The 26,665-nt window shown below is 42.4% G+C and overlaps 2 protein-coding genes across 4 annotated transcripts in view; one reads left to right on the top strand and one right to left on the bottom strand.

Annotated features, from left to right (window-relative positions):
- Positions 1 to 1,560: 1,560 nt before the first annotated feature.
- LOC122969512 (NLR family CARD domain-containing protein 3-like) lies at positions 1,561 to 16,970 on the bottom strand. The gene is made up of 10 exons (XM_044335241.1): positions 16,667 to 16,970; positions 16,340 to 16,365; positions 15,037 to 15,201; positions 13,224 to 13,302; positions 12,819 to 13,062; positions 10,884 to 12,669; positions 10,602 to 10,775; positions 3,501 to 3,674; positions 3,136 to 3,182; positions 1,561 to 2,981 (listed from the first exon to the last, which is right to left on the bottom strand). The coding sequence occupies exons 2-10, from the start codon at positions 16,345 to 16,347 to the stop codon at positions 2,437 to 2,439; spliced, it is 3,222 nt and encodes a 1,073-aa protein (XP_044191176.1). The 5' UTR covers positions 16,348 to 16,365; positions 16,667 to 16,970; the 3' UTR covers positions 1,561 to 2,436.
- A 306-nt stretch (positions 16,971 to 17,276) lies between these two features.
- pomt1 (protein-O-mannosyltransferase 1) overlaps positions 17,277 to 26,665 on the top strand; it is an 11,783-nt gene continuing 2,394 nt past the window's right edge. For all 3 annotated transcript variants that reach the window (XM_044335286.1, XM_044335276.1, XM_044335294.1), the window contains exons 1-18: positions 17,277 to 17,374; positions 17,481 to 17,608; positions 19,194 to 19,324; positions 19,733 to 19,839; positions 19,945 to 19,995; positions 20,493 to 20,639; positions 20,773 to 20,881; positions 21,029 to 21,088; positions 21,273 to 21,366; positions 21,550 to 21,705; positions 23,197 to 23,327; positions 23,412 to 23,507; positions 23,935 to 24,027; positions 24,411 to 24,507; positions 24,615 to 24,707; positions 25,684 to 25,804; positions 26,110 to 26,207; positions 26,470 to 26,583. In XM_044335286.1, coding sequence (XP_044191221.1) covers positions 19,212 to 19,324; positions 19,733 to 19,839; positions 19,945 to 19,995; positions 20,493 to 20,639; positions 20,773 to 20,881; positions 21,029 to 21,088; positions 21,273 to 21,366; positions 21,550 to 21,705; positions 23,197 to 23,327; positions 23,412 to 23,507; positions 23,935 to 24,027; positions 24,411 to 24,507; positions 24,615 to 24,707; positions 25,684 to 25,804; positions 26,110 to 26,207; positions 26,470 to 26,583 — 1,680 coding nt within the window. In that variant the 5' untranslated portion in view covers positions 17,277 to 17,374; positions 17,481 to 17,608; positions 19,194 to 19,211. The remainder of the gene's footprint in view (positions 17,375 to 17,480; positions 17,609 to 19,193; positions 19,325 to 19,732; positions 19,840 to 19,944; positions 19,996 to 20,492; positions 20,640 to 20,772; positions 20,882 to 21,028; positions 21,089 to 21,272; positions 21,367 to 21,549; positions 21,706 to 23,196; positions 23,328 to 23,411; positions 23,508 to 23,934; positions 24,028 to 24,410; positions 24,508 to 24,614; positions 24,708 to 25,683; positions 25,805 to 26,109; positions 26,208 to 26,469; positions 26,584 to 26,665) is intronic.

Below are 26,665 nucleotides of genomic sequence, written 5' to 3'. Positions count from 1 at the left end.
TAATGTACAGATGTGGCTGAAATTATTGGTACCCTTGCATTTTATTAAAATAATGCACCATTCACCCTGAACAGTGTTGAAATTAAAATATATTTTATTATCAATGCATGTCTATGTTTGGTTTGCAAGTGGAACAAAACAAAATTGTGAAAATAACTGAATTCATGTTTATTCTATAAAGACATTCTAAAATAGCCTGGACGAAATTATTGGTACCCTTTGGAAGTTGTAAGAAGTAATTGATTTGTATCCCTGTGTGTCCTCACTGGCTGAACTGGTGAAGCTGGATGATGATCCCAACGCTTACATCTACAGAAAAAACACTGCACTTCTGGAAGATTTGCCAGACCAGCCCAGGCAGTGAGGGGATTCTAGATGTGCACCATTTAAAAAAAACAAAGAACTGTATGAATGCATGGATAAATGATTTCAATCAGTGGATACACTCTAAATAAAGGTGTTTGACTCTTTATCCTCCTGGTTTATTATTATTTATTGTACATTACTCCTGGTTTTAACTGATCACACTGAGTCTTCTGCTTTTTGATTTTTACAGCTCAGTGAGAAAGACTTGAAGTGCATTTTTGCAGGGGTGGACAGTTGGACTAGTCTAATGGTTAGAGAGGAGGGCTGGTGTCCAATAGATCGCTGGTTCCATCCCCAAAAAGAGACAAGTGACAGTTGACCACCTGTTCCTTCTTCAACACCACCAGAACATGAACGTGTGAAAGTTTCCAATGAAATCTTTCTCCCAGCTGTCTGACAGAGAGCTCAGTAGGATGAGCAACAGCTGTTTAACTCTTCATCACAGAGTTGCTCTTCTTGGTTTCAATAAATCTTTAACATCATCTCCAAACAAACTCAGAGCAGATCATTGTAACCCACTCAAAATAGCCTACAATCAGAGTGAAATCATTTCCAGTGTTTTTCCCATCTGCAGTAGCTATATTAGTCCAGCAGAGGGCAGTGGCAGTGCTGCAGAGAGGGAAACAATAGCAGCGCTTCCCGCTTAGAGAGAGCAGAACGGTAGCAAGCTAAAGCAGAAAGGAAATTAACCACGCAGAGTAGAAAATAGAAACGCAACATAAAAAGTTAGTTTAAAGCTTCTTCTCAACCGAATCCGTCCCAAAATGTGTTAGCAGGAGTAACTGGTGGAAGTTGTGCCAAGAATTTAATGAGTGTGTCTTTTACTCTCCACTGAGTATTTGCCATTTTGTGCTGCTAACATAGCTGAGTCAATGTGTTCTGTTACAGATTGTGTCACTTTTCATTAAAAGTTGAGTTGTGTGAAGGTTGTAGAAATGAGAAACTGACCCGGCGCTAAACTGTGAGTGAATAAACAATATGACAATTAATAATGTTCAGGTTATTATTAGAGTGCCATTTTTCTGAATCTGACAATAAAGATCAAATGAAAGCTTCTATTATTATTTATTATCATTTTTTATTGAACATGACAGGTGATACTGCAGTTCCATTTATTTCTGCCTGAGTAACATTTAATTCAAACAGATTGTAAACGGATTGATGATCCTGTAAATGAGCTTTTTATTGTGGATATTTAGTAAGGCGCTAAATTGTCAGCTGTTTGTCCTCTAATATTCTGTTCACATACAGCCAGAGCTGCAACAATTAGTCCATTCATTGATTATCTATCAACACTAAATTAACACTTAATCATCAACATTTTCTGCTTTTAGCTTCTCAGGTGTGAAGATTTAATGCTTTTCTTTGTCTTACATGATAATAAACAGAATATTTGACTGTTCTGGACTTTAGTTCAGACAAAATGAGACATTTAAAGACGTCGCCTTTGACTCTGTGAAATTACAACCAGCATTTTACACAATTTACACAATTTCCTGACATTTTATAGACAAAACTATGTATTGATGAATCAATTAATCATAATGTTTATTTACAGCTCTACATGCACATCCAGTAGAGACACATAAAAACATGTCGCTTTCTGAATTAACTATATGATTAAAAAAACAACTAATTGAACAACAAATAAGAGTAAAAACAACAAAGTGCCTCTATAGGCCAGCGGATACTTACTGTCATTATGTGTGTTATAGTTAGTCGGCAAAACTCTTCCAACATTTTTAAAAACCTTGGTCACAACTTGACATTTCAGTAAACTTTCAGCCGCTGGTGGTTTTCTCTCTGAGAGCTTCTGAGTTTCACTTAGACTCATAAGGATCAAAGCCACGACCTCCGAACCTCCAAACAGTCCTCTAACAGACTGAGCTATCTGCTCTGAGAACATCAGCTTATTTTTTACAGCTTTTTAAATGTCTTTATATGTGACTGATAAACTGTCGGTCATGTGGAAACCATGTTGGTTTAGAAACTGCATTTACAAGCAGTGAAAGATCAGGTTGGTACTAAATAACATGAGAAAGTTTCTCTAACAGGAGGAGACTCTTCCTCCTACAGAGAACACAGAGACACTGAACCAGACCGGTCAACCCAGAACCCAAACCCAGCACACAGAGGCTGAGTGAATGTGGTGTTGAAGGTGTGGAGGTGGATCAGTGTGTCAGAGGAGATTCTGTAGAAGGACAGAGTGCCAGCAGGACAGTCCACATACACTGCTACTCTGTTAGAGACAGAGGAGGAGGAGGAGGAGGAGGAGATATTTGTTCCTGTCTTATTGTGCCAGACAGTGTAACCACCATCAGAGCAGTACAGACTCCAGGACTGATCATTCCCTCCAAACCTGCAGTCAAGACTGTTTCCTCTCCTGCTGATTCCTCTGTAACTCACTGCTATATGAACTCCTCCTGTCCACTCGACCTCCCAGTAACAGCGACCAGTCAGATCATTTCTACACAGCAGCTGAGACCAGAAATCAAATCTGTCTGGATGATCAGGATATGACTGATCCTCCTTCACATGTGTCACCTTCCTGTTGTTTTCAGACAGTTTGAGGTTTCTGTTTACTGTGTTTGGATCCAGTGTGAGTTGACAGAAATCTGATGGAGAGAACGAGACACAATACAGCTGCAGTTATTGATCGATCATCTGTGTGATGATGACATCATCTTCACCCTCAGTAGGATGTGAATGAGTGATGTCACAGTTTGAAGTTTGCTTTGTTTTGATGAATGAAATGAAAAACACACTTACACTTCCTCAGACCTGGTGTCAACCATCGGACTCCAGCAGGCTGCAGCCTGAAAGGAGGAGGGGGGTCAGAGCAGCACGTTCTCTTTCAGCATGCAAACATGGACGTTACATCGCTCTAGTCTACTGTTTTATTATTCTGTTCAAATGTGGGGTTGGGCTTTGATAGACTTTGATCCAACCTGAATCCAGTATCCCAATCCATCTGAAACCCTGATTGAATCTAATCAGGTTTAACTTTCAACATTTACAGGAAACTTCAGTAAGAAATAACAAAAACTCAAAGATTCAGTTGAGATCTGTGATCAGTGCTGACAGAGAAAATGTTCCCAGCTCTTCCTCCTCTAACAGATATTGTCTCTCCATACCTGAGAGTCTCCAGTCTCCAGTGTGGATCCTTCAGTCCAGCAGACAGCAGCTTCTCTCCTGAGGCTCCTGGATTATTGTAGCTCACATCCAGCTCTCTCAGATGGGAGGGGTTGGAGCTCAGAGCTGAGGCCAGAGAAGCACAGCCTTCCTCTGTGATCAGACATCCCGACAGACTGCAAACACACAAAACAACACACATCAGACATTCTGAGAGTCCTGCTGTGTGCAGTCAGACACAACAACAAACTGTCTCCAAACTAACTAATTAACTAAAAGATGAACTGAATCAGGGAGCTCCAGAAAGTTGAGCATCCAGCCAGACAGGAAAAGTCAGCAGCTGAAGGATGATTCAGCAGCATGTTTTTACCTCGTCATTGTGATCTAAATGTTAGAAACATTCAAATGTCTTTATGAAGAGTGAAGCTTTTGCCAAAATGAAGAATAAAAATGTAATTTTATCAGAGTGCTGTGTGAACTTTTCATGTTTGGTATGTTGAAGATTTTTAAAACTACACAAAATCAAGGAGCCTCCTGCCATAAAATGTGACCTCACAGTGGTTCATCAAAGAATCTCCAGACAGAGTAGTCTGCTCTTTAACCTGAAACTGGTGCTCTAGGAACCTATGAATACTTGGCTGTCCACGCACAACGGTTTTTAGACACATTTAGAAGAAATCTGTAAAATCATCTGTGGTATTAAATAATTCAACGACAAAAGCAAAACAAAAGAAAACAATAAAAACCTGAATGGAGGAACCATCTGAGAGTCTGGATGGTTCATAATGTAGCAGTATATCAGAAATGTATTTTGGCCCTAAACCATTCAATGTTTTATAAACTAACAGCAGTATTTTAAAATCAATTCTTTGACAGACAGGAAGCCAGTGTAAAGATCTGAGAACTGGAATTATATGATCCACTTTCTTTGTCTTGATGAGGACTCGAGCAGCAGCGTCTGAATCAGTTGCAGCTGTCTGATCGATTTTTAGGGAGACCTGTGTAGACAGCGTTACAGTAGTCGAGTCTACTGGAGATAAATGCATGGACAAATTTTTCCAAATCCTGCTGAGACATAAGTCCTTTAATTCTTGATATATTATTCAGGTGATAGTAGGCTAACTTTGTAATTGTCTTAATGTGGCTGTTAGAATTCAGATCTGAGTCCATGACTTGTTTTCCATAATCTGAGCTAGTGGGAGCATGTAGATGTTGAACAGAAGAGGTCCCAGAATGGAGCCTTGGGGAACTCTGCATGTCATTTTTGTCTGCTGAGATGTGTAATTACCTATAAACACAAAGAAGTCCCTGTCCTTTAAGTAGGATTCAAACCAGTTCAGTACTGTGCCAGAATTCCCAACCAGTTTTCCTGTCGGTCCAGTAGTATGTTGTGGTCGACCGTGTCAAATGCGGAACCAAGATTGAGTAATACTAATACTGTAAATCTGCCACTGTCAGTGTTTAAATGTATGTCATTGAAGACCTTAACAAGAGCAGTCTCAGTGCTGTCGTCGAAATCCTGACCAGAAGACATCAAAATGGTTGTTTGGTGCCACAAAGTTGTTCAGCTGTTGAAAAACAGATTTTTCAACAATCTTACTTAAAAACGGGAGGTTTGATATGGGCCTATAGTTGCTCATTAGTGAAGTGTCTAGATTGTTCTTTTTTATAAGTGGCTTGATGATGACAGTTTTCAGGGCCTGTGGGAAGACACCTGAGAGAAGAGATGTGTTGACAGCCTATAGAGGATCTGAGGCCATGCAGTTTGAAACAATTTTGGAAAAGCCTATAAGCAGAATATCAAGGCGGCAAGAGGAGTATTTCAGATATTGCATAATGTATTGGATTTTGTGGTTGATCAGATGGAATTGTGTCATACTACTGAAAACTACTGAAACTGATTTGAAGTGGACACAGGGACAGGGTTTGTTAGCCTGTTGACAGTAGCAAACAAGGCACGTGCATTATTATTGTTTTTGGCAATGATGTCAGAGAAGACACAAAGAGAAGAGACAACCTCTGATATCCGAGCACTCCAAATGGCATATAGAGGACATGAAAGCACTGTAGGAGCTGGAGGCTGCCACCTCTGGCGCTTCCAACGCTATCATTTCACTGGAACAAAGTGTTAGCCTACTGACCAAGGAGCTGTAGTCTACACACCAGAAGGCCAGAACACAGACAAATCTGCATCTGAGGCCAGCGGAAGGCAACAGGCCCTGGGATTTCATCGTTCAAGTTCACTTTTTTCACATATAAGAGGAGATTCTATGCCAACTTTGCAAGGCTACACCAGCTCTTCGCTTTGAGGGCCAACCCTTTTCTATCTTCCCAGACTTCACCCCAGCCATCTCCAAACTAAAGGCATCCTACAATGAAATAAAGCGACTGCTCCCAGTGAACCACCCTGATGTAAAGTATGGTGTTTGATACCCTGCTCAACTATGACTGATCCACGATGGTAAAACACACATCTTCAAGTCTGACAAGTAGGTACCTTCATGTGAAGAAATAACACTTCAGACTTAATCTCCAGTAAACTGAACTGTCCAGTAAATTCTGTATAGTACTGAGTGACTTTGGTTGCACTTGCTTTATCCTCGGGAAGGGGTTTTCTGGTTTAGTTAGTATTTTCTCCCTTTTAAGCAACACTTTAATATTTCTCCTCGGATACTACTGTATGATAGCTAAGCCATTAGGGCTTAGGGCTTAAGTTCACGGTTGTTTATCCTATCCTTCTTCTGCAGTGAGCACACTTCAGTGCAAAGAGAACATGTTTATTTGACCTGTACTTCGTTTGGGAAGGTACTGTCTGGGCTGGGGTGGGTGGCTATAACGGCCAAAATTCTGAGTTTTAAACTTCAGGTCTGTAGTTTTTACTTACTGCTTTTCTTTCCCTCTTCCTAACTTCTCCTACATGTGGTAGAAGAAGAGAGCTTTACAATGTTGTTATAGCTTCTCATTGTTATCCCTCATTGCACAATGCCCACCTTGACTACTGTTATCAACTTTGTGTCATGGAGCATTAAGGGAGCTAATAACCCAGTTAAACGTAAAAGAATACTGACTCATAAGGAACTAAGGAACCTACAAGCTGATCTTGCTTCCCTGCAAGAAACCCACCTAAGGCCTACAGACCATTCTGTACTGCAGAAGGGTTGGGTGGGTCCGGTATACCATTCTAACTTTGATAACAAAGCAAGAGGTGCTGCCATATTAATCAGCAAACCCACTCCCTTTATTGCCTCTAAGGTCACTACAGATCATAAAGGGAGATTTATCATAGTGTCTGCACGATGCACAATCTTTGGCACCCCACTTATTTTAGTTAACATATGTGCACCCAATTGGGATGACTCAAAATTCATATCTATACTCTTTTCCTTTATCACAAATTTATATTCCCATATTTTTGTTCTGGGGGAGACTTTAATTTTACTATCTCACCAATCTTGGACAGACCTCTAAAACCAAGAGTCCCGCCGCATCTATTTTACTTCAATCCTTTCTCAATAAATATATATACAGCCTTATTATATCTTTCTGAGCACATTGTAAAAGATAACAGGGTCAAATATGTCAATCCATGTCTTCCATTGATAAATGTTATGCAAACAGTCCATCACAAGATCTTTACAAGCAGCGTCTGCTTTTGCAAGCTGAGTTTGATGAACTCTCTACTGATCAAGCAGAGAAATTACTCATGTGGGCTAAATTCAAAATATATGAACAGGATGACAAAAGTAGTAAGCTCCTTACCCACCAGGTTATACTCCTCCTTATATACCTCAGCATCAGCCCAGGACCCAAATTTATTTGACACTTTTTCTCAGAGTTTGCAGATCCCCAATACTGACCAGGATGATTGGGAGGAGGTGGAGAGGGACATAACTTATCAAGAGATATCTGCTGCAATCTCTTCCCTTAGTAGTGGTAAGACTCCAGGACCTGACAGTCTACCAAACAAATTTTATAAGACATTCTCTAACGTCCTCACCCCGTTCACTGGTATTTACAGAGTCACTCAAAAGTGAAAGATTTCCGACCAGCCTTTATCAAGCTTCAATATCACTGTTGTCGTAAAAGGTTAATTAAAATTCCCTTAATTGCAGCTCTTACTGCGCAAGTTCCCTTCTAAAGTCGGATTATAAAATAATAGCTAAGATTTTAGCCAAACGTCTTAAAACCTTTCTCCAACTGATAATTTCCCCTGATCAAACTGGATTTATTAGAAACACGTATTCTTTTTTTTTAACACTATGTACGAAAGTCCCATGGATAAAAATGAGGCTGCTACTGTTGTTAGGTAGTTGCTAGGATACAGCCCCGCAGACTGGACCGGGAAACCCCGTCTACTAGCTTAGAGGCACATGTTAGTTTTCTTTTCCTTCTTTCCTTGGTGGATGGTGGATGTTCAACAATGTGTTGCCGTGTGTGAATGTCTACCCGGTTGGTGAATTATATATACTAAATTATCAATTGTAATCAGTAATTGAGGACTAATAATTTGATATTATGTCAAATTGTGGAAATGTCATTTCAGTTTGCTAGCTACTTCAGGCTGCTGTTTCAGTTGTAGAAGGATTGAATTAAGTCACTCTGAGTTTATAATGTTCAAACCATATAAGAATGTTTAATTCAGTATTATTTGATATTATTTATGTGACTATGTTATCTATCTACCCTATATAGATTATGGTAATGACACTATTGTACTAAATCCTGTATTTGTATTCTGTCTGTAATTTCTGTTCATTGCAGACCACTGGTAGAACTGCCTATTTCACCATAAGTAAAGGATACTAACTGCATCAGACGCCTCAACCTGCATTATTCACACTCATCATAGGTGGCTTAAGTCTCCACTATACGCTCTAACCGGAGTAATATTTGAGGTGTTACTCAGCCAGCCAAATTAATATCCAAAAGGTAACGTTCCCTCTGTAATACACTACATGACTCTTTAACATTGTCTATGCACCCCCATCTACACAAGCAGACAATCCAAAGGTTGTGATCTCACCTGATGTGGAAATAGCCTTTGACCACATTGAGTGAGACTATTTAATTTTTGCACTCAGTTCTTTTGGATTCAGTCGGAACTTTATCAAATGGATTAGCATTTGTTATCTATCTCCTACAGCTACTGTATGCACCAACAACACTACTTCAGCTTCTTCCCTGTTACATAGAGGTACCAGGCAGGGCTGCCCCCTTTCCCCCCTCCTATTCCCGATATTGAGTGAGCAGGCTTGCAGAGAAACAGAATACATGGAACAGTGTTACATAGTTAGGATAAAAAAAGGTAATTGTATTCTGTTACAGACTACTGATACATTTAGTAAAAATGGGGATTATTAGCAGGATTACAATTTTAAAATACATTTTAAAATAAAGAATGATATACTACCATGCACTGCAAAAGTCCCAAACATAAGCAGAGCAGGAACAAGAGGCAAAATAACTCACTGGTCCACGATGGTGTGAGTAGAGGATGATCCCGCACGGTGCATGCAGATGTGCACAGTGAGCACACAAACACACACTTCACACACAGTGAATTTACGTTGGGAGAGCATGCAGGAGCGGTCGTTACACACTGTGACCGAGCACGTTCAACACTAAATAAGTCAGAAAAACTCAGGCGTATCACACAGATAGAACCAAGTAAAAGGACACAGTGAAGCCCATGTTGCCGTTCCTCTGAGAGCTGTGGAGGACAAAACTCTGGTAGAGGTGAAGCATCACAAGCTGCCTGTGTGATGCTTCACACAGCTGGTGGACCAAGCACTGTTTGGTCAGTCTTTCCCTGAGAATGTTCTCTGTAATGTACATCATGTGTTGTCCTTCACTGTAGGTCTACAGGCTGCTGCCTGAATGTGCTTAATGAAAAGCAAGTTTTTCTTTAAAAATAAACTGAGCAGACAACACATTTTTGATGCTAAAATCTTGGTTTCCCCATTTTCTTTTCTAAGGTTCCATTGTTCTGTTGTCTTACAGAACACACTTAAGTAAAGATTATCTAATTGATATTTCTTTTCTCTTGACTTCATTTTAATATATAAATAAATTTAATATTGTGATACTTGGATTAGGTCACTGACTTCATTTAATGTCAAGGTAATTAGTAATTGTACTGGAATACATTTTTAAAGTAACTCTTCCAATCCTGTGAATGAGCCTCTTCTTGTTATCTCTCTTCATTCAGAGCACAATATTAAAGACCAATTTTATCCAGAGCCAATTCCTTAATCCCACAAATGCTCTCAATCTTTAAGAAGTTTAATGTGATAGGCTACAAGTTGAATATGTGCAAAATCAAATTATTCTCTTTTAACAGGGCCACTCTTCAGATATCCTGGAAATCCTTCCAGTTGAGGTTGGTCAATGACCAGTTTACTTATCTTGGTATCAAGATCACCAGGAAATATTCCAGTCTTTTTCATAAAAACATAGAGAACCTAGTGCAAAAATAAAATCCTTCCTTATCCACTGGAACCTCCTGCCCCTTTCAATAATTGCTAGAGTTAATGTTGTGAAGATGAATATGTTACCTAAATGTATGTATCTGTTTCAGTGTTTGCCCCTTATTATTCCCCTTTTTCTCAAAATTAGAGTCTGATTTTAGACTTTGTTTGGAATGGCAAGGGTACCCCACATAGGTAAAAAAAAACAACCAAAAGCCCACTGCCAAATTTTCAAACATACTACTGGGCTGCGGCTTTCAGGGCTCTTCCATAGTGGATGCATCCTGCTAATCCTGACCCATCTTCAGAATGGGCCCAGATTGAAGAAGCCTGTTGTTACTGAATCACCTTGTCCTCTCTTTTGTGCTCCTCTCTCTCCTTATTGTGGAATATGGTGTGCAATAACCAACTTGTAAAACACTGCCTGATTTGAAAGATTTGGGCTCAGTTCCGCCAGGCACATAGACTTAAAAATCTCTCTCTGCTTGGCCCAATTCACTGTAATATTTTATATTAGTAAAGCCTGGTTTGAGAAATCATATTAGCAGAGAGAATCCTACACAAGTTTCATGTTTATCCACTAATATCATTCATATTTTAAATGGTCATCTGTTGAACAGGTTGATTAATCCTGACCTGAGAGTTTCCAGTGTACAGTGTGGACTCTCTAGTCCAGCAGACAGCAGCTTCACTCCTGGAACCTGCAGGTTGTTGTTACTTAATTCCAGCTCTCTCAGACTAGATGACTGGGAGCTGAGAACTGAGGACAGAGCTGCACAGCTTCTCTCAGAAAGGTTACAGCCAGTCAGCCTGAGGAGGAAATAAAAAGGAAAAAAACAAGAAGTTATTTTTTTCTGTCGTGTTCAAAAGATAGCAGCATATTTAAATAATAATGAATCCAACTATCTGTGTACTTACAGAGCTTTGTTGGAGGCTTTGACCACTGGCAGCAGCCTCAGAAGAGCCTCCTCTGAAGCAGAGTATTTCCTCAGGTCAAACAAGTCCAGATCTTTTTCTGACGACAGTAAGATGAAGACCAGAGCTGACCATTGAGCAGGAGACAGTTTATCTGTGGAGAGACTTCCTGAACTCAGGGACTGTTGGATCCCCTCCACTAGAGTATGATCTTTCAGTTCGTTCAGACAGTGGAACAGATTGATGGTTCTCTCAGCAGACAGATCCTCACTGATCTTCTTCTTGATGTACTCAACTGTTTCCTGATTGCTTAGTGAACAATGTCCTGTCTGTGTCAGCAGACCTCGTAGGAGAGTCTGATTGGTCTGCAGTGAAAGACCCAGAAGGAAGCGGAGGAACAAGTCCAGGTGCCCATTTGGACTCCTTAAGGACTTGTCCACAGCACTCTGGTACAGATGTGTTTCTGCAGATTCTTGTTTAGTTTCAGACTTCTGGGACATTATTTGTTGTTCTGCCAGCAGATTGACTCCAGAGTTGATGAATGTCAGATGGACATGAAGAGCAGCGAGAAACTCCTGAACGCTCAGATGGACGAAGCAGAACACCATGTCCTGGTACAGCCCTCTCTCCTCTTTAAAGATCTGTGTGAACACTCCTGAGTACACTGAGGCTGCTGTGATATCGATGCCACACTCTGTCAGGTCTGATTCATAGAAGATCAGGTTGCCTTTCTGCAGCTGCTCAAAAGCCAGTTTTCCCAGAGACTCAATCATCTTCCTGCTCTCTGGACTCCAGTGTGGATCTGTCTCAGCTCTTCCATCATACTTGATGTTCTTCAGTTTGATCTGAACCACCAGGAAGTGGATGTACATCTCAGTCAAGGTCTTGGGCAGCTCTCCTCCCTCTTTGCTTTTCAACACATCCTCCAGAACTGTAGCAGTGATCCAGCAGAAGACTGGCATGTGGCACATGATGTGGAGGCTTCGTGATGTCTTGATGTGGGAAATGATGGTGCTGGCCTGCTCCTCATCTCTGAATCTTTTCCTGAAGTACTCCTCCTTCTGTGGGTCAGTGAACCCTCTGACCTCTGTCACCATGCCGACACACCAAGGAGGGATCTGATTGGCTGCTGCAGGTCGTGTTGTTATCCAGAGACGAGCAGAGGGAAGCAGTTTGCCCCTGATGAGGTTTGTCAGCAGCACATCCACTGAGGTGGACTCTGTTACATCAGTCAGGATCTCATTGTTGTGGAAGTCCAGAGGAAGTCGACACTCATCTAGACCATCAAAGATGAACACAACCTGGAACTCTTCAAAGCTGCAGATTCCTGCTTCTTTGGTTTCAGTAAAGAAGTGATGTACAAGTTCCACCAAGCTGTACTTTTTCTCTTTCAGCACATTCAGCTCTCTGAAAGTGAATGGAAATGTGAACTGTATGTCCTGGTTGGCTTTGTCTTCAGCCCAGTCCAGAGTGAACTTCTGTGTTAAGACTGTTTTCCCAATGCCAGCCACTCCCTTTGTCATCACTGTTCTGATTGGTCCATCTCTTCCAGGTGAGGCTTTAAAGATGTCTTCATGTCTGATGGTTGTTTCTGGTCTGACTGGTTTCCTGGATGCTGTTTCAATCTGTCTGACCTCATGTTCATCATTGACCTCTGCAGTCCCTCCCTCTGTGATGTAGAGCTCTGTGTAGATCTGATTCAGAAGGGTTGGGTTTCCTGCTTTAGCAATCCCCTCAAACACACACTGGAATTTCTTCTTCAGGTTAGACTTGAGTTTATGTTGGCCAACTGGAGCAGGAGTTTCTGAATGACCACACAAGAAATAGGATCAATGATTATGAATAATTAATGATGAAAATATCACAATTTAAAGAATGCACATCTGAAAGTATTTTCCTCCATCTCTTGAGACATAATGAATGTCTAATTTATCGAGCATGTTAAATCTTTACTGTTCTGCAGACGGTCAGCCAGCTCCTCCTGCTTCATTCTCCTCAGGAAGTGCAGTGTGATCTTCTGAAATGCCTCTCTGCTGCTCCTCCTCTGCTCTTCCTCCTCACCGTCCAACACCTCCTCATCTTCCCTCAGACTCTCTAAGCATTCTGGGTAATCTGAACTCAGGACCTTCTGCATCTTCTTCAGCTCGTTCTTCACAAAAGTGACAATGTTCTCCTCCAGCAGCTGGAACAGAATACTATATGTATGACACAATCAAACTAAAATCATGAAGCAAACATCAGATCCATGTTGGACAGACTGACAATCCACTGGTCTACAAAGTGCAGTACGGAGATGATTGTGAACAGTATAAATGTAAAAGTAGTTGTTGTACATGTACAGACCATAAATATGGAGTCCAGGTGTGTTAGATGCTGCTGGGCAGACTGACCACTGGGAACCTCTGAGCTCTCCTGGTCAACTCTGTGGAGGAATCATGAATTATTTTTTTGCACTATAGACTGTACACAGTTTTTGGTTTGTTAAAGTGTTTGTGTTCTGTCATTATTTATTCGAATGAAAACCAGATATAAATACTAATATAAGCTGTGATAAGACATTCTGGGAGAGGAGAATGCTGACTAATGTTGTTTCTCATGAAGAAGTGTCAGAACAACAAATCCATCTGTTTAATCATCGGGTCTCAGTACCCACTGATGAGTCATTCTTCAAGGACACACAGCTGAGTTCAGGGGAGTCTGGACTGATGGATACTGATAGAAACACTGGTTATCTTAAAACATGCCCACTGCAGGTGGGAAGAGTTCTTGCTGCCATTCAAGATTCCTGCTGTAAAAGTCTGGCTTATCTTCTCATAAACATCATGAGGTGACTGACAGTTGGAGCACTACAAGGCTTGGGTCACTACCAAACTCTCCTGATTGAATCATTAGCACAAAAGATTCAAAACTGGACATAAAAACGGAGGGAGAGAAGTTAACTTCATCTACCAAGGTAAAATTCACTAACAAACATCCGATCATAAAGCTTCACATTCTGTTGGGTGTTCAGTTAAAACCAGGGAAAAGCTAAAGATGGGACTTTGTGGAAACCTGATTAAACATTGAGCAGATTAAATCAGTTCACTTTCACATTCTGAACCACTTTGGAAGGATTTTGGGTTCCTGTGTAAAGCTTGCCAGCAGCTAAAGGGAAGTTGAGAAATTAGATCATCCTCAGGTCAAGAAGGGATCAGGAGACCATTTACCTCCTGGATGCTCAAACAGTAAGGGTCAATGTGGCCAGGATGCAATGGTCCCCTCCACCTTCACTTTGAGCAAAAGAACGGGCCCATTGAATGCTTATGTGTTTTATATTTAAATGCAGCCTTCATTATACTTGAAATGAGAAAAGATTCACTATTACATTACTGAACATCTGTGTTTAACAGAATGTTTCTTTCCTGTTGTTGTTGCTTATACTCATTCACACCTCACATCAACAGTATTAATTATTGAAGCAGCGATCAAGCAATCGGGCACTGCACTAGTTAATGTAAAACACTCTGCCAGTACTGTGTAACCATGGTAACACTTTATAACAGGCTCTCATATCAGGATTCTACTTTTATAGTTTTATTATGAATCAATGTTTAACTAAAAATTATAATCACTGGACACTTTATCAGGAACACCTGTGGAGTCTAATACAATCCAACACAGCAGCTCTGTCATGGATTCTATTTTTATGAAGTTTATACATTGTTGTTGATGTTGTCAGAAAGGTGATAATTCTACTTTATGTTTATTATTGAGGTGGTAGTGGGTGGTGGTTTACTGGAGTCTATTATATAGAAAAGTGTTACTAATATTTACCTCCCTCATATATGTTAATGGGATGGACAAAATATTAGAAACACTTATACATATAAAGTACTCCAGTAAACCACCACCACCCACTATGATGTCTGTTAGTACCATCACGGTCTGGTATGAATCAGGATCCAGACTCTCCTGGTTTCTGGTCCCGTGGTGACAGAATGAGTTACTCAGATCCACACGGTGTGTATTTTGTGCACTTAACAGGTGACACAATCATTTCATGTTTCAGACAGAAAATGGTGGATTAGTTTGAGCAGTTTTCTTCACAGAGTTGTTAAATATCAGCAGTAGAGCAGTTATACTGGGCAGCTGTCCTTTACATTCAATTACAACTTACTTCTTTGCAGCAGAGGGTTGTTGTCCTTTAAAAACAACAAGGCCCTGCTTTGACCGGTCACTCTTCATAGACACACAGCTGGGTTCAGGTCCAGGTTCAGGTTCAGGTTCAGGTTCAGGTTCAGGTTCAGGTTCAGAGGAGTCTGGTCTCTGATGGATCCTCCTTCTAGACAGAGAGGAAGACCAGCAGGGAGGAAATTCACTGTTTAGTCTTCAGCCTCAGTAACTGTTGGAGAAACTAGCAGCTATCAACAAGAAAAGCATCAACACAGTAACGTTGAATAAAGTTTGAACCTCAGGTGAAAAGAAGTTTTCTGCAAATCTTTCAGCAATGACAGCAAACTTCAGAGGAAAAAAGGAACTGGAGCACATTAGATTAGCAAACAGATCAATGTTTCAACACTACTGTGTCTTCATAAGAGTCAACATGGAAACAAGACAGAGGACAATAACACATATAGTCAAACTAGAGTAGGTGCACAGTTGTTGTTGGATAGTTGGTTGAACAACATTTAAATCTATTGGATAATGGATCAGAGGACGAGAGTTGACATAGTCAATGTCCAAGCACCACATACGCTATAATCACATCAGAAACAGATATATCAGAAATAAAGTACAAAAAGTACAATTACTGTGTACACAAATGAGCCTTTTGGACTAAATGAAGAAATGAATTTGTCATGTTTATCTCAGTGATTATTGATGGATGAGGTCCATGAAATCAGAGCTCTCATCATTTTTTCCTCTAAAGTTTGAAACTCTTCACTCTGAATGATTTCTGTCTGACTGATGAAGAAACTCAGACTCTGTCACATTAACATGAACTGTGCTCCATCCTACAGGATCATTGTAGACTGACAGGAACACTGAGACCAGATGTACACCTCACTGACCACCAGGGGGAGATCACTGGTTACAAACCATCTAACTATAAAGGGAAGACTCTCTGTCTGTCTGTTTGTCCTTCACATATCTCTTAAATCAATCATCCGATAGACTCCACACTTGGTGGGTGTTTTATTTAGGAACCAAAGAAGTGCAGTGTCAAATAATTACCATTATAAAATGATTAAAAAATGATTACCACTCTATCAAAGCACTTTGACCCTCAATAAACATGAATTGTAATCCTTCATAAAACAACTTGAGTATCAAAGTCCAGTTTCTGTAACAGGATCTGTATCAGGATTCTACTTTTATGGTTTTGTTGTTATTCAATGTTTAAGTGAAACACAGTCAGACTGAACAGCGAGGATGAATCAGTATCAACTGTAATATGAAGTGTTAAGTGTAATTAATACCTTTCCATGTTGGTAACCTGCAGCACCTGATGAAGACACACAGACAGGTTCATTATTATTCTTCAGTCATCAGCAAATCAAATGTGTGTTTCTACATCTAGACTCTGATTTAAAGGCAGCCAGCTGTCATTCTGACTATTTACTGTTGGATGAACTTTGTGGCATCGAGTCATTAACAAAGACATGAGAAATCAGTGATGAAATGATGAGTCTTCTTCTGTTCTGGAAGTCAACACACCAACAAACAAACAGCAGCTTGATTGTGATGAAGAGGAAACATTAGAGATGGTGATGAAGAGGATTCAAACCAAACAAAGTTCCACTTACTCAACTTCTTCCCATGAACGTGGTCTCTCTGCAGCTCTCTGCTGTCTGGACCAGGTCTGTTTAGAAAAAGAGCTTTATTCATCTGAGAGCTTCATCAGTCCTCTGTGTCTGCAGGCTGCTGTCACACTGAAACACTAAACCTGGACACCAGTAAAACCATAAACCAGTTGGAACCTGCAGCTCAAAGCTCAAAGATCAGCTGCTTCAATAAAACACATACGTAACCTACAGCCGCCTTCCTTCCTTGAGTTGGCAAGGAGGGCTTTAAAGAAAGGAAATATAGAAATGCAAATCAGTAAATCTGTAAAGTAAAGGTTAAATGTGTAATCTGGGTAAAAAAAACAACCAGATGTGGCAAGAAAGGTGGGACAGAGAGAGGAAAGTTCTCAGGTAGGCAGTGGACACAGCAGGGAGGTTAAAGGTTAAAGGTTAAAGGATAAATGTAGTTTAGGGTGTGTGTGTGTGTGTGTGTGTGTGTGTGTGTGTGTGTGTGTGTGTGTGTGTGTGTGTGTGTTTAGATTGTAAGTCTATTGTCTGATTCACATCCGGAGCAGAAGGTGGCGGTAATGCATCAATAAACTGGATGCAAACAGAAGAAGAAGAACAAGCACAAGATCAAAAAGACGAAGAAGAAGAAGAAGAAGAAGAAGAAGAAGAAGAAGAACTACTGTTGCACTATTAGCAAACATTGTAGAAGTAAAATGTGATGTAAGTTCTTTGCTGTAATTACACAAATATATTTACATATTTATTTAAAGATATTTACATTGTATATGCAGTTAATGGCACGGACCGACTGTTTCCATGGTAACAGGCAGGAAGTGGAGCTCCGAGCGGCAGGCTGCACTAATCAACCCCGAAACAACGATCACATGCTAACGGCTAACGGCTAACAGAGCAGCGGAACCGGCGGGTTTACCGTTACCGGCGTGACGACACAAGGTGAGTTCTGGCTAGCTTTAGCAACAACAGTTAGCATTAATGTACCGGGACTCAGCTAACCGCGCGGCTAATGCTAACAGCTGGTTTCAGTCTGTTTACTGATGAGCTGCAGGATCATGAGGAATGTGATCGATTATTGATTATTGATAGAAACAGACCGATGACCAGGCTGATCAACCGTCTGTGTTCAGAGTACATTTACCTCATTATTATACTTCAGTACAGTTTTGAGGTACTTGTACTTTACTTGAGTATTTCCATGTGATGCTACTTTCTACATGTCAGAGGGAAATATTGTACTTTCTACTCCACTACATTTATTTGACAGCTTTAGTTACTTTTCAGATGAAGATTTGACACAATGGATAATATAACAAGCTTTTAAAATACAACACATTGTTAAAGATGAAACCAGTGGTTTCCAACCTTTTTTGTCTTTTGACGTCTTACAAAAAGCAGTGTGTAGTCGGGGTCACATTTCACATGTCTATGAGTTGTTAACAGCTCCACCAAATAGTGATTTTTCCCTCTAAACTTCTCACATGCTTTCATTTCAATAAATGTTCAAATGATCCAATATTTCAGCAAAAATCAAAGATTAGAGAAAAAGTCCAAAAACTGAAAACAGATTTGTGTATCAGAACTTTGTTTTTTCTTCTTTCCTCTCCCATTAATCATCTCACCACCCCTCAGATTTATCTGCTGACCCTTTGGAGGGGCCCGACCCCTAGGTTGGGAACCACTGGACTAAACTAGCTAACTGTATATAAAGTAGTGTAAACTAGCTCCACCTCCAGCAGCTACAACAGTAACATGCTGCTCTAACACTGATGCTTCACTATTAATAATCTAATGATGTCATATATAATAATATATCAGTCAGAGGGACCAAACCACTACTTTTACTGCAATACTTTAACTACATCAAGCTCATAATACTTATGTACTTTTACTGCAATACTTTAACTACATCAAGCTCATAATACTTATGTACTTTTACTGCAATACTTTAACTACATCAAGCTCATAATACTTATGTACTTGTACTGCAATACTTTAACTACATCAAGCTCATAATACTTATGTACTTTTACTGCAATACTTTAACTACATCAAGCTCATAATACTTATGTACTTTTACTGCAATACTTTAACTACATCAAGCTCATAATACTTATGTACTTTTACTGCAATACTTTAACTACATCAAGCTCATAATACTTATGTACTTTTACTGCAATACTTTAACTACATCAAGCTCATAATACTTATGTACTTTTACTGCAATACTTTAACTACATCAAGCTCATAATACTTATGTACTTTTACTGCAATACTTTAACTACATCAAGCTCATAATACTTATGTACTTTTACTGCAATACTTTAACTACATCAAGCTCATAATACTTATGTACTTTTACTGCAGTCGTCAGAATCAGGAACTTTTTGTGTCTCTGAGGTAAAAACATCATAAACTAAAATGTAAAGATGGAGTGAAGCAGTGTGAAGGTTGTTTGAACTGTCAGCGTGTGTGTGTGTGTGTGTGTGTGTGTGTGTGTGTGTGTGTGTGTGTGTGTCTCCAGGTGTGTCAGGTAGCGGTGATGCTGCAGCTCCCCCTGGTGGTGACGGCTCAGGTGGACCTGGTCCTGCTGCTGGTCTCTGTGCTCGCTCTCTGGACCCGACTGAGCCGACTCAACTACCCCAACGCTGTGGTGTGAGTGTTTGTTTTATATACCTGCTCCTACCTGTGGGGGGTGGGGTCTGTCACATGACCAACACACACAGTAAACCCACCAACCAACACTCACATTTTTGACTGTTTTTAGATCTTTAACTGTTGGTGCGTTCAGGGACAGTCAGACATCTGAGCTTTGCTCTGTGCGTGTGTGTGTGTTTCTGTGTGTGTGTGTGTGTGTGTGTGTGTGTGTGTGTGTGTGTGTGTGTATGTATGTATGTGTGTGTGTGTGTGTGTGTGTGTGTGTGTGTGTGTGTGTGTGTGTGTCTGTGTGTGTGTGTCTTTCTGTGCGTGTGTGTGTGTGTGTTTTTCTGTGTGTGTGTTTTTCTGTGTGTGTGTCTGTGTGTGTGTGTGTGTGTGTGTGTGTGTGTGTGTGTGTGTGTGCAGGTTCGATGAAGTGTATTATGGACAGTTCGTGTCTCTCTACATGAAGAGAGTTTTCTTCATCGATGACAGCGGACCGCCCCTCGGTCACATGATCCTGGCCTTTGGAGGTCAGTTACCATGACAACAATAAAACACGTGTGTGAGTTAGATATGTGTGTGTGATCATGTGTATAACTCACCTGTGTGTGTGTGTGTGTGTGTGTGTGTTGCAGCGTACCTGGGAGGATTTGATGGGAACTTTGTGTGGAACAGAATCGGAGCAGGTAGGAACATCTTTTATTGTAACACCAGTTTGAACCAGTTTGAACCAGTTTATTTCTGGTTAAAACCAGTTATCAGCAGCTAACAGTTTAAAATGTGGTTAAACCAGTTTGAACCAGATAATCTCTGGTTCAAAGTGGTTAAAAACCGTTAAATTTATTGTTAAGTGTTTGTTTTATCTCAAACACCACCGACCTCTTTAAACCAGTTTGAACTGGTTTGTGTTAGTTTAAAAACAGGTTCTATTGTCTAACCTGGTTTGATTCCAGTTTAAACCAGTTTATCTCTGGTTTAAAAAGAGTGTTCCTGCAGCCTGAGTGTGTTTGTTTTGTTGTACAGAGTACCCCGGCAGTGTGAGTGTGTTTGTTTTGTTGTACAGAGTACCCCGGCAGTGTGAGTGTGTTTGTTTTGTTGTACAGAGTACCCCGGCAGTGTGAGTGTGTTTGTTTTGTTGTACAGAGTACCCCGGCAGTGTGAGTGTGTTTGTTTTGTTGTACAGAGTACCCCGGCAGTGTGAGTGTGTGGAGTCTGCGGCTGCTGCCCGCTCTGTGTGGGGCTCTCTGTGTTCCTCTGGTCTACCTGTTGACTCTGGAGCTGCACTTCTCTCACCTGTCGGCTCTGGGAGCGGCTCTGCTGCTGCTGCTGGGTGAGTATCAACACTGCACACCTGACAGATCGTCGTATTAAAACTCTAATATTGTGTAAAATCTTCCTGAGAGTTGCAGCAGCTCGTTATAAACTGTTTTTATTTACGTCACCTGTGTTTGTTGTTGTTGCAGAGAACTCTCTGATCGTCCAATCACGTTTCATGTTACTGGAGTCTGTTCTCATCTTCTTCGTGCTGTTGGCCTTCTTCTCCTACCTGCGCTTCCACAACGCTCCCAACAGGTGAGACTCACCTTTAACCTTTGACCCCTGGACCGTGTCTGCTCCTGTGACTGCAGAGCTTTGATATGAATAAAGATGAATCGTTGTGTTATTGTGACTGATGAAGAGTTTACTCCTCCTCCTCCTCCTCCTCCTCCTCCTCCTCAGCTCCTGGTTCAGATACTGCTGGCTGCTCCTCTGTGGAGCCTCCTGTGCTGCAGCTGTCGGGTAAGAAACCAGAAACCAAACCATGTTCTGCAGCTACATATTGATCGCTTGATGAGCGTCATCAGTAGTTGTCTCCTCCTTAAATGACGCTGGCGTGAACGAAGACGTCCTCGCCTCCTCGCTGGGAGGAGCTGACACGTGACACGTTTTATCATGAACTAACCCCACCCGTCTGTGTGGTCAGGGTGAAGTATATGGGCGTGTTCTCCTACTTGCTGCTGCTGGGCGTGGCCTCTCTGCACACCTGGAGGCTGATGGGAGACCAAACTGTCAGTCATGTGAGTCCAGCATCATACTGAGCGCGCTCAGAAACTCTGTTTATACAACCTGATCTCTGAAGGTGCGCTTCAAAAAACCATCTGGTACAGTCAGGTTTGAGCCGGGTGGGGTCAACTTGATGATTCTGTGTGTGTGTGTGTGTGTGTGTGTGTGTGTGTGTGTGTGTGTGTGTGTGTGTGTAGCTCAGTGTGTGTGTGCAGTGTGTGTGTCGAGCTGTGTGTCTGTTAGTGGTTCCAGTTCTGCTCTACGTGTTCTGGTTCTACGTTCACCTGACTCTCCTGCACCGCAGCGGACCACATGACCAACTGATGAGCTCCGCCTTCCAGGCCAGTCTGGAGGTAACACACACACACACACACATACACACACACATATACACACACACACTGAGAAGGTTCACATGGACACTGAGGAGGTTCTAAAGGACACTGAGGAGGTTCTAAAGGACACTGAGAAGGTTCTAAAGGACACTGAGGAGGTTCTAAAGGACACTGAGAAGGTCCTAAAGGACACTGAGAAGGTTCACATGGACACTGAGGAGGTTCTAATGGACACTGAGAAGGTTCTCATGGACACTGAGGAGGTTCTAAAGGACACTGAGAAGGTTCACATGGACACTGAGGAGGTTCTAATGGACACTGAGAAGGTTCTCATGGACACTGAGGAGGTTCTAAAGGACACTGAGGAGGTTCTAAAGGACACTGAGAAGGTTCTAAAGGACACTGAGGAGGTTCTAAAGGACACTGAGAAGGTTCTAAAGGACACTGAGGAGGTTCTAAAGGACACTGAGGAGGTTCTAAAGGACACTGAGAAGGTTCTATAGGACACTGAGGAGGTTCTAAAGGACACTGAGAAGGTTCTAAAGGACACTGAGAAGGTTCTATAGGACACTGAGGAGGTTCTAAAGGACACTGAGAAGGTTCTAAAGGACACTGAGGAGGTTCTAAAGGACACTGAGGAGGTTCTAAAGGACACTGAGGAGGTTCTAAAGGACACTGAGAAGGTTCTATAGGACACTGAGGAGGTTCTAAAGGACACTGAGAAGGTTCTAAAGGACACTGAGAAGGTTCTATAGGACACTGAGGAGGTTCTAAAGGACACTGAGAAGGTTCTAAAGGACACTGAGGAGGTTCTAAAGGACACTGAGAAGGTTCTAAAGGACACTGAGGAGGTTCTAAAGGACACTGAGGAGGTTCTAAAGGACACTGAGAAGGTTCTAAAGGACACTGAGGAGGTTCTAAAGGACACTGAGAAGGTTCTATAGGACACTGAGGAGGTTCTAAAGGACACTGAGAAGGTTCTAAAGGACACTGAGGAGGTTCTAAAGGACACTGAGAAGGTTCTAAAGGACACTGAGAAGGTTCACATGGACACTGAGGAGGTTCTAAAGGACACTGAGAAGGTTCTATAGGACACTGAGAAGGTTCTAAAGGACACTGAGAAGGTTCTAAAGGACACTGAGAAGGTTCTAAAGGACACTGAGGAGGTTCTAAAGGACACTGAGAAGGTTCTATAGGACACTGAGGAGGTTCTAAAGGACACTGAGAAGGTTCTAAAGGACACTGAGAAGGTTCTAAAGGACACTGAGGAGGTTCTAAAGGACACTGAGAAGGTTCTAAAGGACACTGAGAAGGTTCTAATGGCTCTTTAGGTGTTTAAGCACCTCTGTTAGCGTGTTAGACATTGTTCTCTATCACCAGGAATGTTGGTTCTCCCTCCATTAGATTTCCACACTGAATCTGTTCTAGAGGCTCGTGATGGAACTCTTTGTTACAGTAACCTTGTTAGTTGATTGATTGATTGATTGATTGATTGATGTGTGTCTGCAGGGAGGCCTCTCCAGGATCACTCAGGGTCAGCCTCTGGAAGTTTCTTACGGCAGTCAGGTGACTCTAAGAAGCTCCGCCTCTCAGCCAATCCCCTGCTGGCTCCACTCACACAAAGCCAACTACCCAATCAGGTGCTGCCAGCTCACACAGACCAGCAGCCAATCAAAACTCTGTCAGGTACAGTGTGAGTGACAGGTGTAACTGTGTGTGTGCAGGTATGAGAATGGGCGGGGCAGTTCTCACCAGCAGCAGGTCACCTGTTACCCCTTCAAAGACGTCAACAACTGGTGGATCATCAAAGAGCCGGGCAGGTAGGTCACCTGTCTGTGTGTCTGTCCTGGGGCATGCTGGGAGGTGTAGTCCTGTGTAACCTGTCTGTGTGTCTGTCCTGGGGCATGCTGGGAGGTGTAGTCCTGTGTAACCTGTCTGTGTGTCTGTCCTGGGGCATGCTGGGAGGTGTAGTCCCTGTGTAACCTGTCTGTGTGTGTCTGTCCTGGGGCATGCTGGGAGGTGTAGTCCATGTGTAACTTGTCTGTGTGTCTGTCCTGGGGCATGCTGGGAGGTGTAGTCCTGTGTAACCTGTCTGTGTCCTGGGGCATGCTGGGAGGTGTAGTCCTATGTAACCTGTCTGTGTCCTGGGGCATGCTGGGAGGTGTAGTCCCTGTGTAACCTGTCTGTATGTCTGTCCTGGGGCATGCTGGGAGGTGTAGTCCTGTGTAACCTGTCAGTGTGTCTCAGACAGGACCTGGTGGTCAGCAGTCCTCCTCGGCCTGTCCGTCATGGTGATGTCATCCAGCTGGTTCATGGGATGACCTCACGCTTCCTCAACAGGTAAACAGGTTACTGTTTACACTAATAAAGCTGCACAGTTATCACTGCAGCAGCTGTTTCCTGCATTCTGTATTTATACTGTGTCCCGCTCAGTGTGAGTATGGGTCTATGTGTCCCTCGCTCCTCGCTCCTCGCTCCTCCCTCCTCCCTCCTCCCTCCTCCCTCCTCGCTCATCGCTCCTCCCTCCTCGCTCCTCCCTCCTCGCTCATCGCTCCTCCCTCCTCGCTCCTCGCTCCTCTCCCCTCCCTATTTCCCTAGAACTATTTCTGAGTCCAGTGAGGAACAATCCAATAAGGGACTTGAGATGCATCCTAATATATTTTTGACTGTGTGTGTGTGTGTGTGTGTGTGTGTGTGTGTGTGTGTGTGTGTGTGTGTTGCAGCCATGATGTCGCAGCTCCCATGAGCCCTCATGCTCAGGAAGTTTCAGGTTACATCGACTTCAACGTCTCCATGCCGGCTCAGAACCTGTGGAGAGTGGTGAGACTGACCTCTGACTGTTCGCCACACACCTGGAGGTCACACCTGTCCTCACCTCTGTGTGTGTGTGTGTGTGTGTGTGTGTGTGTGTGTGTGTGTGTGTTCAGGACATCTCCAACAGGGAGGCGGAGTCAGAGGTGTGGAAGACGATCCTGTCTGAGGTTCGATTGGTGCACGTCAACACGTCAGCTGTCCTCAAGGTGTGTTTTGTTTTTTTTCAAATAAATCTTTATTTAACAGTTTATAGCAGAACAACAGAAAACAGTTTAACAACACAGCAGAACATCTGTTATGAATATAAATAACACAGGTGTAATATTAATAACTCGACATCTAGGAATATAATATTTGTCCCCCAAACCAGCCCCACCACACAAGCTTAGCTTAGCTTAGTTTAGCTTAGCTTCACCCCATGTGATGTAAGAAGGGGCATCAAATCTGAATGGCTTGTTGAATCACATGAGAACAGAACAAACCATAATAATAAGGCTCCTTTAAGACACACTGGAATAACTGTGAACTCGTCCTTTAACTGGATGAACCTTAATTCTGTGTGTGTGCGCGCGTGCATGCGCGTGTGTGTGTGTGTGCGTGCGTGCGTGTGTGTGTGTATGTGTGTGTGCGTGTGTGTGTGTGCGCGCGCGTGTGCGTGTGTGTGTGTATGTGTGTGTGCGTGTGTGTGTGTGCGCGCGCGTGTGCGTGTGTGTGTGTGCGTGTGTGTATGTGTGCGTGTGTGCGTGCGTGCGTGTGTGTGTGTGTGTGTGTGTGTGTGCGTGTGTGTATGTGTGTGTGCGTGTGTGTGTGTGCGCGCGCGTGTGCGTGTGTGTGTGTGTGTGCGCGTGTGTATGTGTGTGTGCGTGTGTGTGTGTGCGCGCGCGTGTGCGCGCGTGTGTGTGTGTGCGCGTGTGTGTGTGTGTGTGTGTGTGTGTGTGTGTGTGTGTGTGTGTATGTATGTATGTGTGTGTGTGTGTGTGTGTGTGTGTGTATGTATGTGTGTGCGTGCGTGCGTGTGAGTGTGTGTGTGTGTGTGTGAGTGTGTGTGTGTGTGTGTGTGTGTGTGTGTGTGTGTGTGTGTATGTATGTGTGTGCGTGCGTGCGTGTGAGTGTGTGTGTGTGTGTGTGTGTGTGTGTGTGTGCGTGCGTGTGCGTGTGTGTGTGTGTGTGTGTGTGTATCAGCTCAGCGGTGTGTCTCTTCCAGACTGGGGTTTCCGTCAGTTGGAGGTTGTAGCAGAGAAGTTGTTTAAAGGTCACAGCAGCAGTCTGGGCTGGACGGTGGAGGAGCACCGATATGGAACCAGTACGACCTCTGACCTCTGACACTAACCATATGTGTGTCTGATATCATACACTTGTCTTTCTATCTTTGTGAGGACATGTTTGATGCTCCTCGTTACTTTAGAGGAATGTTTGAAGTTGAGCTGCAAATATTAATTGATTAATAGATCAACAGAAAGTTAATGAGAGAACGATTTATATCAGGAGAGTCCTCACAAGTGTAGGAAGACCAACGTGTGTGTGTGTATATACAATGTGTGTGTGTGTGTATATATAATGTGTGTGTGTGTGTGTGTGTGTATATAATGTGTGTGTGTGTGCGTGCAGGTCAGGAGCAGAAGGAGAGGGAGGCGGAGCTTCACTCTCCGACTCACATTGACGTCGACAGGAAAATCTCGTTCTGGGCGAAGTTTTTAGAGCTTCAGGTACGACAGTGAACACGTTGTTTCATCATCCAATCAGATCGCTTCCAGCTTCTCCTGTGATTCTGTGTCACATTCAGATTAATAGTGATACCCAGCAGTGCGTTACCATATGTTTACGTAGGATTAGCATGCTAGGCTAACAGGCTGATAAATAATCTGTATGAATGAAAAACCTGTTTAAAGTCAAATAAACATAAAAACTGAAATCAGAAAACCAAGAATAAAACTGAACTGATGATGTCATCCTGTGATGTCATAACAGTCCAAGATGCTGACGGTGAAACAGGAAGACTCTGAGCACAAATACAGCTCCTCCCCTTTGGAGTGGGTCGCCATGGAAACCAACATCGCATACTGGCTGCACTCCTCCACCAACGTGAGACACACACACACACACACACACACACACACACACACTCACACACACACACACACACACACACACACACACACACACA

Source organism: Thunnus albacares, chromosome 2 (genome assembly GCF_914725855.1).
Source record: "Thunnus albacares chromosome 2, fThuAlb1.1, whole genome shotgun sequence".
In the NCBI taxonomy this organism is placed as follows: domain Eukaryota; kingdom Metazoa; phylum Chordata; class Actinopteri; order Scombriformes; family Scombridae; genus Thunnus; species Thunnus albacares.
This window is presented reverse-complemented; position numbering and strand designations above follow the sequence as displayed.

Bases quoted from the DNA above. Each gene is read 5' to 3' on its own strand.
- LOC122969512 (XM_044335241.1), bottom strand. The intron at 13,063-13,223 runs GTCTGTACATGT...ATTCTGTTCCAG, and splicing joins ACCTGGACTCCATATTTATG to CTGCTGGAGGAGAACATTGT. The intron at 3,183-3,500 runs GTATGGAGAGAC...TCCTCCTTTCAG, and splicing joins TGGAGACTGGAGACTCTCAG to GCTGCAGCCTGCTGGAGTCC.